At 41.8% G+C, this 14310-nt stretch overlaps 1 protein-coding gene across 2 annotated transcripts in view; it reads right to left on the reverse strand.

The window, feature by feature from the left end:
* Positions 1 to 5221, reverse strand: part of glra4a (glycine receptor, alpha 4a) — a 29595-nt gene extending 24374 nt beyond the window's left edge. Inside the window, exon 1 of one of the 2 annotated variants that reach the window (XM_037262116.1) lies at positions 4910 to 5221. In XM_037262116.1, coding sequence (XP_037118011.1) covers positions 4910 to 4977 — 68 coding nt within the window. In that variant the 5' untranslated portion in view covers positions 4978 to 5221. The remainder of the gene's footprint in view (positions 1 to 4909) is intronic. The other variant, XM_037262115.1, reaches the window with a different exon arrangement.
* Positions 5222 to 14310: the final 9089 nt, after the last annotated feature.

Below are 14310 nucleotides of genomic sequence, written 5' to 3' on the forward strand. Positions count from 1 at the left end.
CATTGAGCCGCGCTTACACTTTCAGAATTAGCCAGCTACCACAGGTGAAATGTTTACTCTTAAGCTGACGCACACGTGATACACTTCACCGTGCATTCATTATTCATGGGCTTGGCTTTTCATTCCAGCCGGTAGCGGAGACATGTCAGAAGCTCATGGTTTAGTGCGTATGGGGCCTAGCAGGGTGGCTGGGGGAGTCTTCATTTCTCTCCCAAGATGGAACATTCCAAAGCCAATGTTGCGTTCGTTAACAGGGTGGTTTTAAACGTACGTAATTGGGACATGGTGCATTGTATGGAACGGAAACAGTTAAAGGTAATATATAAAAGGGACATACTGTTGTCCTCATAAGGGACCGAGATGAGTTGGAGCCTATCCCAACTGACTGATCACACAATACAACTTTTGTTGTTAAGTTTTCTTAAAGCTTGTATAATCCTCAGCTTTTCATTAGTAAGACATGTCGAATAATAATTATACAGAATCTTTTGATTAATGAATTGCCTCTCGCTCGTACATTGCGCCTGTGTTGGCATTGTCGTGAGTCAACTGTTTCTTCGCTTATTACCAGCTTGGCTTTTATTTAATTTAATTTTTATTTGAAGTCATCTGCTCGTGTAAAAATCCCATCTGCCCTCTTTTGGCACTCCCCATTAATCATTGCTTTTTACCACAATAGCCGGAAGAGGGAAACATGAGGATTTCCTGCAATTTCTTTTGCCTTTAATTTTGTTTTCAGATGTCACACTACACATCCACTCCATCGTGCTTATCCTTATTAGGGTCACTCAAGTCTTTCTCAGTCTTTGGACGAGAGGGACCGTATCACCCTAAAGAGGAAACGCAAAGTGCAGATTGATGCAGAAATGTTAAGCATTCCGTCACCCATGAAATGCCCCCAAAGAATTAACTTTGAAGAATTAAGCCACACTCTTAGAGAAGGACTGAATTAAACTAACATGCAAATTTCGCGAACAAATTAACTTTCTTCAATGTGCAGGTGATCCATCCTTCTCCTCGGGATGTCTGCTTTCATGTTACGTTTCATTTTTTTTGTAAGGACGGAAGTTAGGAGTACCACAGTGGCATATGTCATCTTAATTGGAGCGGGCGTCTGCAGGGATCTGACAAATGTGACATAAAACAATAAAGTGAAGGCAGTCATGCAAATGCTCAAATGATGAAACGTCTCCAGGCTTGATTATTTCCTGTGAGCCCAGTGACAGGACGACAGGACTTTCAATTCAATTCAACTCAACTCATTTTAAACCGAGCACTGAAACAATTAAATAGACTTTGCTGTGTGCTTTGACGTTTTATTAACCTATTCTCTGTGGAGGAAAGTAACCCATGTCCAATAAATCAATAAGAAGCAAAACGGCAGGATAATAAGACTTATTTCCTGATATTTCTCCACATCATTGACTGCCGGCACAAAATAACCTTGCTCGTGTCCTTTGACCTTTATGTCAATGCAGTTCGCATCACCGCTCCCACATTGTCATGGGTCTGATACACATCACATGACCACAGGGTAGAAAGGGTATAGTATAGGCGAGCATGTTTACCACCCTGCTTTCTCCTGAGTCAATCCCACAAAGATCCTAGCTTGACTGTTTGACCCCTACTGGAATCTTCCATTCCTGTTGTCCGCTGTCAAACTGGCTTGGCTGTAAAATGGTGACCAATGGTAGCTACTCTGAGAACGGAGGCATGGAATCAGGCGGGAATCTTTGGATGTTACAGAAAGAGCAGAAAAATACACGGACAGGCATTAATAGGTGAACTTTTCACTGGATAGTTTGAATTATGTCTCGCAGAAAAACTCACCGACTTGCGATTGGCGATTGACAAACCAGCAAAAGTTACAGCGTCAGTAGACCTGGACCAGAAGAAAGTGCTTGGTCCGGTTTTTGCTGCTTGCATAAGTTGGTGGCACAGAACCCCTGTTCTATTGCTCAAATTTTATTAATCAGCCAAACAACTTTTCCTCACATTGGTGGTCAGTTTGGTTCACACGCACACACGCTGCCTTGGTTAGCTAGACCAACTTTATATCACATTCTTCATTCCACATTCTCATTCTTGCTTGTCAGTGACCTTCCCATCCACAGCTTATCAATCAGCCTACATGACAATCTTTTTTATTTTCCTAATCTAAGACACATCCCATCACCCCCCCTCGCCTTCTCTTTCCTATCTGAACCCTTCCTCCCAGTGCCTCCAGCCAAATGAACCAGTCTCTCCATTTCTTTGTTGGCATTTTTCCTGAGCATCCCATTTTGCTTCATCCCCATCTGTCAGATTCTGCCTGACTTCCATCCCTTGCCCCCACAATTTCTAATTTCTCCAAGGAGATGCTGTCACTTGACTGCTCTCGGGGGGCTAAATTGGCCCAACTCCTCCTCCCCTCCTCCTCGAACCTCTGGGCCCCCACCCTGGTGTTGCTCGGCGGGATTATGTGACTCTTAATTCCTTTTCCGCTCTCACCTGAAGAGTTTGGCAGGGCATGAAATAGGAAGAGTGCTTCAATGCAAATACAAGTTTGGAGATTGGGGTTGAGAAGGCATGGAGGGGTTACAAATGGGACATGCGGGTACTACATTAACATGAACCACCAGTCCGCCTGTTTTGAGGGGGTGGTCATGTCTCGTGGAAATGAGCCACTGCTTACCCTGCCCGATCAACTGCTGTGTAAACCTCCACAAACTGAAAGTAAAAGCCTCAGTTGTCATTTCACTCGTAGAAGCAGCACTTCATCACTAGGTCACCATATTTCCCCTGATAAATTATATACTGCATTTCCCCACAGGAAAAATGTACTTTAAATTTAAACTAATGATGGATGGATATTAGAAATCAAATCTGAGTCACATAAATTACTATATACTATTCATACAGTATACTGTAAACATATTCACTGTTGTACTCCAAACCATGTTTGGGTAGGTGGCTTCAAAGGGCATTCAACTAAATTGACAATTAACGATTCACTTTTAAAGGGATGTGAGATGTTAGATGGGAAAAAGTTAGAGAGAGTCAATGAAGATGAATTGAACAAGTCCAGAAGAGAGAGAGAATGAGTATATCGGTTGAAGGGTGATGAGCATGGAGCTGCCAGGAAAGAGCGCAAACGAAATCCCTGAGAGGAGGTTGATAGATGTAGTGAAGGAAGACATGAGTGCAGTTAGTGTTAGAGGGGAGGATGCAGAAAACAGACTTTGATGAAAAAGGATGACATGCTGTGGCCACCCCTTATGGAAAAGCCAAAAAGAAAAGATGAAGAAAGGGATGTGAGAAAAAACTGTCTGGATTTTGTGAATTCTGTTGCAATAATGCATTGGATTTAACTTAAGTTATCACTGTGGATTTAGTTCACAGCTCTCATTACTATTTTCTTATTCAGTGATTGCAGACTTGTTGAGAGTGACTCAACACTGCCTCTGCTGGCCGCTGCCAAGTAGTGCACTCCATTTGGACTCAATTACTTCAGTCCAAATTCTCAACATATCATTAAGTACTTTCTTTAAAACATATTGTAACCTGGCGTGTATTGTAGAACTTTCTGTCAAACTTTCAAAGTGCAAATCATTTTCTTCATGTGTTGACCTTGTCAAACCATTAGCCTCATTGACCGTTCCTCATGTTTTCCCTTGTGCAATGTGTGTTCTTCTGCTACAATTCCAATTTCGCATTAAGCTCATTGGCTAGCTGGAGCTAGGGACACCCTTCGCGTAATCAAATTCCTATTGATTCCTCATATTACTTCGATCCCTTGCATTTAGTATTTCCTGTCAAAATGCCGTCATCACCCAGTAGCCCGGCATACACACTACAGCCATGTTAGTTGTTATTATAAGTTTGTGTGAACTAGAATATTGGTCTTTTTTACCCTTACTGATCAGCTTTAGGTTTTTCTCATGAAGTGCAGTTGTGCTGTTTTCTGTAAATCCTCTCATAAACCAACCACACATACATTATTGCGTTTAAAAACTGAGTGAAAAAACACCACTTCACTGTGGCTTTTATCAAAGTGTTGATACTATGGAATGCAAGAGCGAGCCAGATTTCCACAGGTAACTTCATTGGTAATTTCAATTATTCATTAATTTCATTATTCATCGGTCGCCAGCCAATCGCAGGGCACACAGACAAACAACCAGTCACACTCACACCTGCGGACAATTTGGAGAGGTCAATCGGCCTATCATGCATGTATTAGGGATGTAGGAGGAAACCCACTGGAGGAAACCCACGGAGGTACGTGGAGAACATGCAAACTCCACACAGGAAGACCACAGCCAGAATCAAACCCTGCACCTTTGAACTGTGAAGCAGATGTGCTAACCAGTGCACATCCTGCCGCTCAAACCATTCTCTATTTCCATTTTCGCTTGTCCTTATCTTGGGGTCGTGGGGGAGCTGCAGCCCAACACCCTGGACTGCGCAGGACACATAGCGACAAACAAGCATTGATACTCAAATTCACACTCATGGACAATTAAGAGTCATAAGTAAATAAATGTTTTTCCAATATGGGAGGAAGGCATAGTAACTAGAGAAAACACACGCAAGCAGGGGAACATGAAAATATCCAACTCCATATACAATTTGGAGTGTATTTAAAAATACAAAAGTAACAATAGATTTCCTGAACTGTGACGGACGTGTTAACTAGACTTCCATCGTGGTGCATCCTAATAAAATATTAAACGTTAATTGCATAAACAATGTTTTTTTTCTTATGCTGTGTGAAAGGTTAAGTGATTAATTCCAATTACTGAACAATGACAGAGAATACGGACAAGATAAAAAGTAGATCATGGCATTATAGTAATAAGGCGTTTTAAAAGAAAAAGTTGATGACACACGCAGCAACATACCAAGATATACTATGATCGCTCCTCACCTGATAAAGCCTCCCTGGAAAAAGCAAAACGACAAGACGTAAAGGATCCGTATGACCTGTGGGAGCATCCTCCGACTCGAAAATCTCTGCACGGCCACGTTGAAGAACTTGACTTGTAATAATGTCAGCAAATCCAGCGTCCACGGTGCGAGTGTGAGCGAGGGTCGCCAGGCATCGTCTTTTTTCCTTCCGAGTATCAGCGTTTCTGAGAATGAGCGTGCCTTTTGGGGGCGGTGGGAGAAACTTCTTACTCCTCCTCCCACACACACTCCAGGGGGACTGAGCGCCTCCAAGCCGACGCGGCGTGCTCGCAGGTGGCTGTCACTCAGTCGGAGGCTCGGTCGTGCGCTGGTGCTTGGTGGTCGTGGTGACTACCGGTGGATTTTTAAATCAATATTTTATGGTCTGGTTAGTCATCAAAACATCCAAAACAATGGATAACGAGTAAAATGTTGGGCGGTTTATGTTTAGGGCGGTCTCGTGTGGCAATTGGACTTAATTGAGATAAAGGTGGAGGGGAGGGGGGGAGCAATATGACTAACAAGACTACTTGGTTTATAGTAAAAAGAAAAACATAAATAATTGTCCTTTTGGGTGTAATTAACAATTTGGCTTGCATTCTTTTATTAGATTCAATACTTTTGTTTGAGTATTTCCTATTGATTTTGAAAATAATACATTTCCGCATTTAATGGAATGTTATGAAAACGAATGAGTTCATAAGATATTTTGGCCAAGTGTAATTGCCGTAGGACTTAAAATGCTAATTAGATAGAGATATGCAAATCGGGTTTCTATGATTGGCGCGATGCTAAATTACCATGGAAACAAAATATTCGTGCATTTGCCCAAAAACGAAAGTTAAAAACAGTTAATTCTGAGTGACCCAGTAACATGCTGTTTTTGTTGCCATGGTGACAAGTCCCATATACACACGCTGATCTAACCAGAATATATACAATTAAAGTTGTGCTCACCTTGTGCAAAGCACATGAATGTGTTGGTGAACTGCACACTGTGCTGTACCTAATGCAAGTGCGCTAAGGCCTCAACAGTTCAGGAGCCACAAATAGCTGCGAATGACATTGGTTTTGGAAGGGTTGTGTTTTAATTTCAAACCAAACATAATCTTAAACACAATATCTAAACAGTTACCGCAGTTACATTATGGATGTTAAAGTGACTCAGGTTGTTAATGTAAAACTTGCTGTTTTGTGCACTTGAATGTGGAAGATGAACTCCATCAGATAAATGAATGGAGGCTTTCAGTCAAACAGGTCAGGAGCTCAGTCAATGCACACTTTCAAAAGCCATGAAAGGATCATGTGTATGTTGTGGATGAGCACAATGCAGCACATCACTCACAGAGTTGGGCCATCAAATTGCTTCCACATCAGTCATCTGTCTTGACCCAGGTGATTCCACGTAGCACAGGATGGCAGATACAGTATGTCACCTTTTTCTATTCATCATGGCAAGACGCAGTAGATTAACCTTTAGCATCTTCCCATCTTCAGCGAGACTGGCATGCTAAAATTGAATCGGATGTGTCGCCTTGAATTCGGGTAATGACATTCTCCAAAGAGCTCCTGGCTTTTCATTGAAAACTATGATATAGAGCGAACCATGTGAGGTGTGTAAAAATGAAGATAATGACCAACATATTCAAAATCTGAAAACTATGTGTTATGAATCTTGTTGTTTTTTGCAACCCTGCGGTCCAAAAAACCCACTATTTGTAGTTGATGTTTCTGGTGAAAAGAAAATGTATTTATTTTTGGGGAAATTGATTGTATTAGTTGGACAGTCATAAATGCTGTATTAAATTGCCAAATTTCTTGCATTTTATTTATCATGTCAGAAAGTATCCACTTCTTAAAGAAGCTACATTTTTTGGACATAAGTATTCACATCCTTTGCCACGAAGCTCATAAATGAGCTGAGGTGCATCATGTTTCCACTTATCATCCTTGATGTTCCTTTAACCTAAGCGGAGTGCACCTGTGGTAAATTCAATTGATCCTACATAATTTGGAAAGGCCTTCACTAATAAGGCCCGTATCGTATAATCGCTAGGTGGAAGCCCCCCCTTAATAAAAGGCAGACCACCCAACCTGAACTTTGTCAAAAGGCACTCGAAGAACTTTCAGACCATGAAAAAGAAAATTCTTTGGTCTGACGAGACAAAGATTGAAATCTTTGGCGTGAATGCCAGGCACCAGGCATCGCTCAGCCCCTGACAATAGCATCCTCAGAGTGAGGCATGGTGATAGCAGCGATAGGAGATAGGCGACTAGTCAGGTTTGAAGGGAAAAATGAATGCAACAATATACAGAGATATCCTAGAAGAAAACCTGCTCCAGAGTGCTCAGGACCTCAGACTGGGACGAAAGTTCACCTTCCAACAGAACAACCACCTTAAGCACACAGCCATTCCAATGGAGGTGTAGTTTCAAGATGTCCTTGAGTGGCCCAGCCAGAGCCCAGACTCGAATCCGATCTACCATGTCTGGAGGGATTGGAAAATGGAGCTTGAACTACCCAAATTTACCCAAACAGGATGTAGGCATGCTAAGGTGTGGCATCGTCTTCAAAAAGACTTGAGGTTGTAATAACTGCCAAAGGTGCACTCACAAAGTATTGAGCAAAGGTGGTGAATACTTATGTACATGTGTCTTAGTTGATTTTTTTATTTTGAGAGAATTAGCAAAAAATTCCCAAAAACTTTTTTTCACGTGGTTATCGTGATGTTGTGTAGAGAATTTTGAGGAAAAAATACATTTATTCCATTTTGCAGTGAGGCTGTAACGCAACAAAATGTGAAAAAAATTAAACGAACAACCTTTAGATGCACCGTCTACTGGACCATTTAATGTAATAGAGCCCCCGCTTATTCCCGGCTGTTGCCTCAAATCTAAACTTACATCCTTCTCCTCAAACCACTGGACATGATTCCATTCTCTGAGCGCTGCAGTAATGTGAGAGGGCATTTCAGTGGGGCATGTGAGGATGACGATGATGAAGAAGATGGAGACAGGGGAGACCGAAACAGAGCGAGAGAATTAAAAATGGGGTGAGGTGTTGTGTTCCTGCCAGGTCGACGGTTGCAGCTGCTCGTTGACACTTTTCACTCGCAGTGTCATGTCGCTGTTATGAGGTCCGACATTGGCCTGACATCAGTGGCAGCTCTACGACACAGACGATGCCATTTAACGTTTTCAGCCACATGATAAGCTCGGAACTCATTTATGTTTCTTTGGCCACTCGGGGAGCATTGTCATAGCTAATGGCCTTTTTTTTTTAGTAATTATCATTCATACAATGTGGTCATGTTCTTGTAAGGTCAAGACCAGAAATGCTACTGTTGTCATGGGGACAGCAGCTCCCCATTCCATCCAAATGCTGCCATGCATTCCATGTCTGTTCATTAACTATTGTTTCGAGGATCCATCCGCTCAATTCCGATATTGTTTGTCCTCATTTGACTCGTGGGTGAGTTGGAGTCTATCCCAGATGATTATGGGTGAGGGGTCACTCGTCAATCGCAGGGCACATAATACACAAACAGTCAATCACACCAATAGACATTTTACAGGCTCACATGTACTTAACATGCATTTTTTGGGGGTGGAAATGTGGGTGAAAATCCATGCAAGTAATATTTTGAGTAACATGAAACTTGGCTTCCTCACAGACAGATGATGAACGGGTGTCACATGTCTGAATGTCTTCCGCTGTGAAAAGGTCAGATTCCAGCTAAGGCACAACCATTCTAAGCATCTTCTTGCTCTGTCTTAATATAACCAAGAGGCTACTCTTTTGCTTTACAGTCATGGTTATGTGACTATTTGACACACTTTCTATGTGGGTTATGCGTGATGTCTCCCTTCTCCCGCATAGTTCATAAATAAATATACTTGTGCAACCCTATGATAAGAAAATACTCTGTTCCCGAGTTCTAAGCTTTCCCCCTTATAAAGTTTGAAGTACAATTTAAACATGATTCTTTATCGTACATGTGAATTACCGTACATTCCTTTGAATATGTAAGTATATTGTGACATGTTAGTTTTCATTATATTTTTCTTAATAATTGGCTCTAAATCTTTTGAAATGAAAGTTCCATGTCCAAAATGCGTACTTTAATTTGCTAGCTGAGGCGTTCAACTGCGGAGGTTTCACTTTATTTCCATTTTAGGTGTTGTCATCCTGTTTCGTAAAGTTCTCAAAGTTTGTTTTCTTCTTTAGACAGCTTAGTGGTCTCTTAAAAGCTTTCCTCCTTTTTAGATTCTGAGAAAAAAAAAAAATCACCACACTGTCCCAGTTGCCACCCTGAGGGTTTGACCCGTGGCTCCGGCATCCTCGTTCTTATCCTCGCTCGCAGTATCTGCTGTTATACAAAAAGCTTTGTGCAGCAGTCTGTGCTGTTTATCACCTTGACAGACTATCCTTGGAATTTTTAAAAGAAACCTATATTGAGACTACGAGCAGTGGTGCTGTGTGGGTCCTTTTGATAAGATTGTTGTAACTTTCCACTCTTTCCCCTTTGACCACATACCTGCTCAACTTTTGTCCTCATGTCCCCCATTTCTGATATAAATCCGTCCGTCCGTCCGTCCATCCATCCGTCCATCCATCCATCCATCCATCCATCCATCCATCCATCCATCCATCCATCCATCCATCCATCCATCCATCCATCCATCCATCCATCCATTTTCAACACCGCTCATTTTGTTCAGGGTCACGGGGGGTGCTGGAGCCTATCTCAGCTGACATTGGGCGAAAGGCACAGATACAAATTGTACGGAGACAAATCATCAGGAAGCTGCCGCGCACATAAAAGGAAGGAGGAGAAAAATCCCAACAGAGCCAACCATCCGTCCTCATGCATTACACAGACATCCAATTTGTACGGCCGGCCAGGCTTCCAGGAACGCCGCCCAGCCACAAGAAAAGGTTTTGACAGGGAGATACGCGCATTGCTGTAAAGCACAAGTGATGAGCCAGTCGGCCAAATCATTGGACGATTACAACGTCACACAAGCACAATATTGGCTGGGCATGTTATTCACGTCGCGGAAGATTGTCTTGTGAATCCCGAGCACGTACGTCACTGCCGCCGGGCTCGCAAAGAGCCAGACGAATGACAATAACTCCCTGCTGTCGTCATTACATTTGACTGGTTTTGCTCGCTTTTTGGCTTTCTTTTCTTTCGTAGCTTTGCTCTTTGATGGGTCTCTATTTATTTTTCTCAACTGCTGTAAACTTCCCCTCTGTGATTTACTTACGCTAAATCCATTAAACTGCTTTCCTAGTCATAGTATACAGTAAAACCTCCCAAACCTCCATTCTGTGGTCCTGGTTGACTTTAAAATCATTCAAAACTAGTTTTCATTAAAAATATATAATGCATGGTGGCGTACTGGTTCGCACGTCCGCCTCACAGTTCAGAGGTTCCGGGTGTGATTCCGGCCTTTCTGTGTGGAGTTTGCATATTCTCCCCGTGCCTGCCTGGGTTTTCTCTGGGTACTTTTTTTCCCCCACATTCCAAAAACATGCTTGATAGGCCGATTGAGTGCTCCAAATTTCCCGTATAAGTGTGATTGTGAGTGCAGATGGTTGTTTGTCTATGTGTGTCCTGCGATTGGCTGGCAACCGGTTCATGATTTTTCCGCCTCCTACTGCCTGAAGTCAACTGCGATAGACTCCAGCATGCCCGCGAAGAAAAGCACAAGAGCACTATAATACTGTATACCTTTACATAATTGCTGGCCTTCACTCCCAGTGTAATGCATTGGCAAAAAACACTATAACACAAGTGGCTCCATCAACAAGACTAAAAATATATCTCCTGCGTTAACTTGCCTTCTTTGTATGTTTGCCCTTTGAAGGTATGGGCATGCCGTGATCCCTCCAACAAGTGTGCCACACACACTCACGTCTGAGGTATTTGAAGCGCTGGCACAAATACATGGACACGCTAACCATAGTGCAAAGGCCAAACTTTATTGACAAACATGAATATATAGGACACAAGTTAAATGGGCCACTGAGAGAAAGGTCACAAGGCAGAGTGTTTGACGGCAGGCTGGAGCGACCGATAAGTTGTTTCTATCTGCTCCTTTTCCTCTGCTAGCAATTGCATTGAAATTAATTCCATGATTAATCCAGCTGTCCATTTTCTCCCGCACTTGTCCTCATAAGGGTCACAGGTCAGCTGGTGGAGCAGTGTTTACTTCACTGCTCATCTCGATGGCAATAAGAGTGCTGCGCCACTACGGCAACAGCTTCATGCAACGCCTAATTGGCTGTGGAAGCCTTTTAATCTCTTCACAAACTCGGAGTAGTACATTGTAGTCTGCATTGTTATATCTCTGAAGTTGTTTTCAACACTCATCCTATCTTCCACACAAATGCCTGAGACACTCACAGCTACAAACAACAATAATGTACCCCTGAGCTTTCCTTTTTTATGATGGACATGGAATACAACACTGGTAAAGTGTTACGTTTTAATTGGATACCAGAAGCAGCAAAGAATTAAGAAGTCTTCCTGATTGTAGTTATATTTTTTGTTCCCCCCAAGGATGGAGTCTGCTCATTTTTTTTTGTCTCCGAGTGCCCTTTTGAATTAATTATGCTTCGGATTACTCATGTATGGTTAGACTATGACACATGATTCACAATAGTTTGAAACAACGGCAAAAGGAGTCTAAGGACTTTTCTTTGTTAATCGTGCCGTTCTTGGTGAATTCTACAAGTTTGCCTTTTGTTTTTTTATTCTAACTTAGATGACAATGTGCTTTAACAAACTGTCTACAACCATATAGCTAACATACTGTAAACCTGTTTATTTTCGATTTGTTACTCTTCAGCATACTTTAAAACCCATTTAAGCATGTCTTTAAATAAATTTGTAGGACCTGTCAAAAAATTGGAGCTTTGCAGATCATCAAATAAGAGTCAAAGCATGGTTGTTTAAAGCTGTTTATTTGTCATTATTAGTTTGAATTGGCTGTAAAAGTGACAAAAGAGAATTAAACACTGTATAGTTAAACACTGTATAGTTAAACACTGGTTAGCACGTCCGCCTCACAGTTCAGAGGGTGCGGGTTCGATTCCAGCTCCGGTTCTGTTTGCATGTTCTCCCCGTCCCTGTGTGGGTTTTCTCCGGGCACTCCGGTTTCCTCCCACATCCCAAAAACATGCATGGTAGGCCGATTAAGCACTCCAAATTACCCGTAGGTGTGAGTGCGAGTGCGGATGGTTGTTCGCCTCTGTGTGCCCTGCGATTGGCTGGCAACTGGTTCAGAGTGTTCCCCACCTACTGCCCGATGACTGCTGGGATAGGCTCCAGCATGCCCGCGACCCCCGTGGGGCCAAGTGGTATAGAAAAAAGGAAGGAAGGAAGGATGGATGGATGGATGGATGGATGGATGGATGGATGGATGGACACCATCGGGTTTACCTTAATTTCTTTGAATGAAAGTCCGCGAGGTCAGAGCTAACAGACACTATACTGTGCCTGTCAGGGTTTTCCAAACTATCTTGATCGTATGATTATGTTGGAATGTAACCTGTAATAAATAACCTAGCCTGTCCCATCATACACAACGTCGTAAAACACCCCTTGCTATGTTTTGACTAGAGGTCAAGGGCTTTCTCTATCCAGTCCACTCTCACCCCCACCCTGTTTCTCTTAATAAAAAGGCTCTTGCAAGAGGCCAGAGTCAGACCTCATTCGATCATCGCTGTACGCACAGTGACGAATGGACTCTCCACTTGCAGGTGTCTAAAAGGGCAAACTGTCTCCCGTGTGGTTCTTGCAAAATAAGTTAGAGTGAGCACCACTCTAACAGTGCCAAATGCAGGCTAAAGGTAAACCAGCCTACGTGTTAAAACAAATAACAGCAACACATACAAGCAGAGTTTCCTCATCATGCATCCATCCACTTTGTGTAGCACATATGGTGTGCAGGGTCACAGGGAGCTGCACTCTATCCAAGCTGTCACTCTGGACTGTAGTTTTACAGTATTTTATATTTTGTTTTAGTACAGTCCTTATCTTTTTAATTGTATGGCAGTAAAAAATTGTATATTGTTACTTGAAACGTAGCATGTACTCAAGGTTCTGATAAAAAGACATACAATATACAGACATAAAACATTTAGTAGTTTATAGCAATTTTATGGTCTCAGGAGAGACTAGGTGCTTTTTTTTACGGATATCGTGCAGTAATTTCAAGTATTGTTGATGCATTTGCATTGAAAAATATAGCAAATGTTGCCAAGTCAAAGTGGCACTACAAATGGGCTGCAGAGTCTGCCAGACTGAAAAGAGAGACAATTTACATCGAGTCGATTGGCCCCTGTGAGGCGTAGCTGCGTGAATCTTAACATGTTTGTTTGTCTTGCTCGCAATTGCTATTGATGCATCTGGGATCTGTCTCCGTGAGCGAATACCTCTGCTTTTCTCAACCGTCAACCGCGTAAAACCGAAAACCTGAGTTCTGTCATCCCAGCAATGATGAAACCTCACGCAAGTCTCAATTTATTTTTGATTTGTTTGCAAGAAGATTGGACGGGAGATTGAGTTGCTTATTTCCACATGCCTTGCATTCTCAAGCCCATTTCGTTCATGTTCCAAGTACAATTTGTATATTCCATGTGCTTACGGACCTTTGTGTTTCTATTGTCACAGCAAGTACATGTGCATCTAGGTTAAATTGTTTGTTTTTGTTTTATGGAAAAAAAAAAATCATGCTTATGTTGGTAAAAAAAATGTATCACAATCATTTACTTTTGGATACAAAACAAGAAAAAGCTTAAACATTAAAGAAATATTAAATATTCCATTGCGGATTATGTCAGATTTTTTCTCGTAAACCACCCGAAAATTGAAGTTAAGGTGATTGAAAAGATTGGTAGTGTTGGTTGTGTGTATTTAAAAATATGTTTCAATAAAGTTAATGTGTTTAAAGTGTTTTTGGAGAGATGAACCATTTTAGAAAATATTTTTGATATGATATGATCTCTCATTATTGTGTCTTTTCACTAAATGTTGGTGGGTCTGGAACATCCACATATTGTGCAATTGTGCAGTAAATTGTGAGGAAGAAAAACACAGTTGCTCTCACTAAATAGCAAGTCAGGTGGTCCTTTAATATACAATCTCATGTCTATGCCTTTGTCTTTTACGAAACAGACTGCCATTTACCTTCAACTTACTGTTTTGAAGAATCACATCAGTGCTTTTGATGCTTCAAAAACAGGTCCTTGGGTGTTTTTTTAAAACCACAAGAATAGCAGTTATCCTCTGGGACCTGTCTGTTAGAATGTTATCAAATGTGTATGTTCCTAAATTAAAGGCTAGCAATCAGAGTATAAAAATACCTGAA

Source organism: Syngnathus acus, chromosome 10 (assembly GCF_901709675.1).
Source record: "Syngnathus acus chromosome 10, fSynAcu1.2, whole genome shotgun sequence".
Classification (NCBI taxonomy): Eukaryota; Metazoa; Chordata; class Actinopteri; order Syngnathiformes; family Syngnathidae; genus Syngnathus; species Syngnathus acus.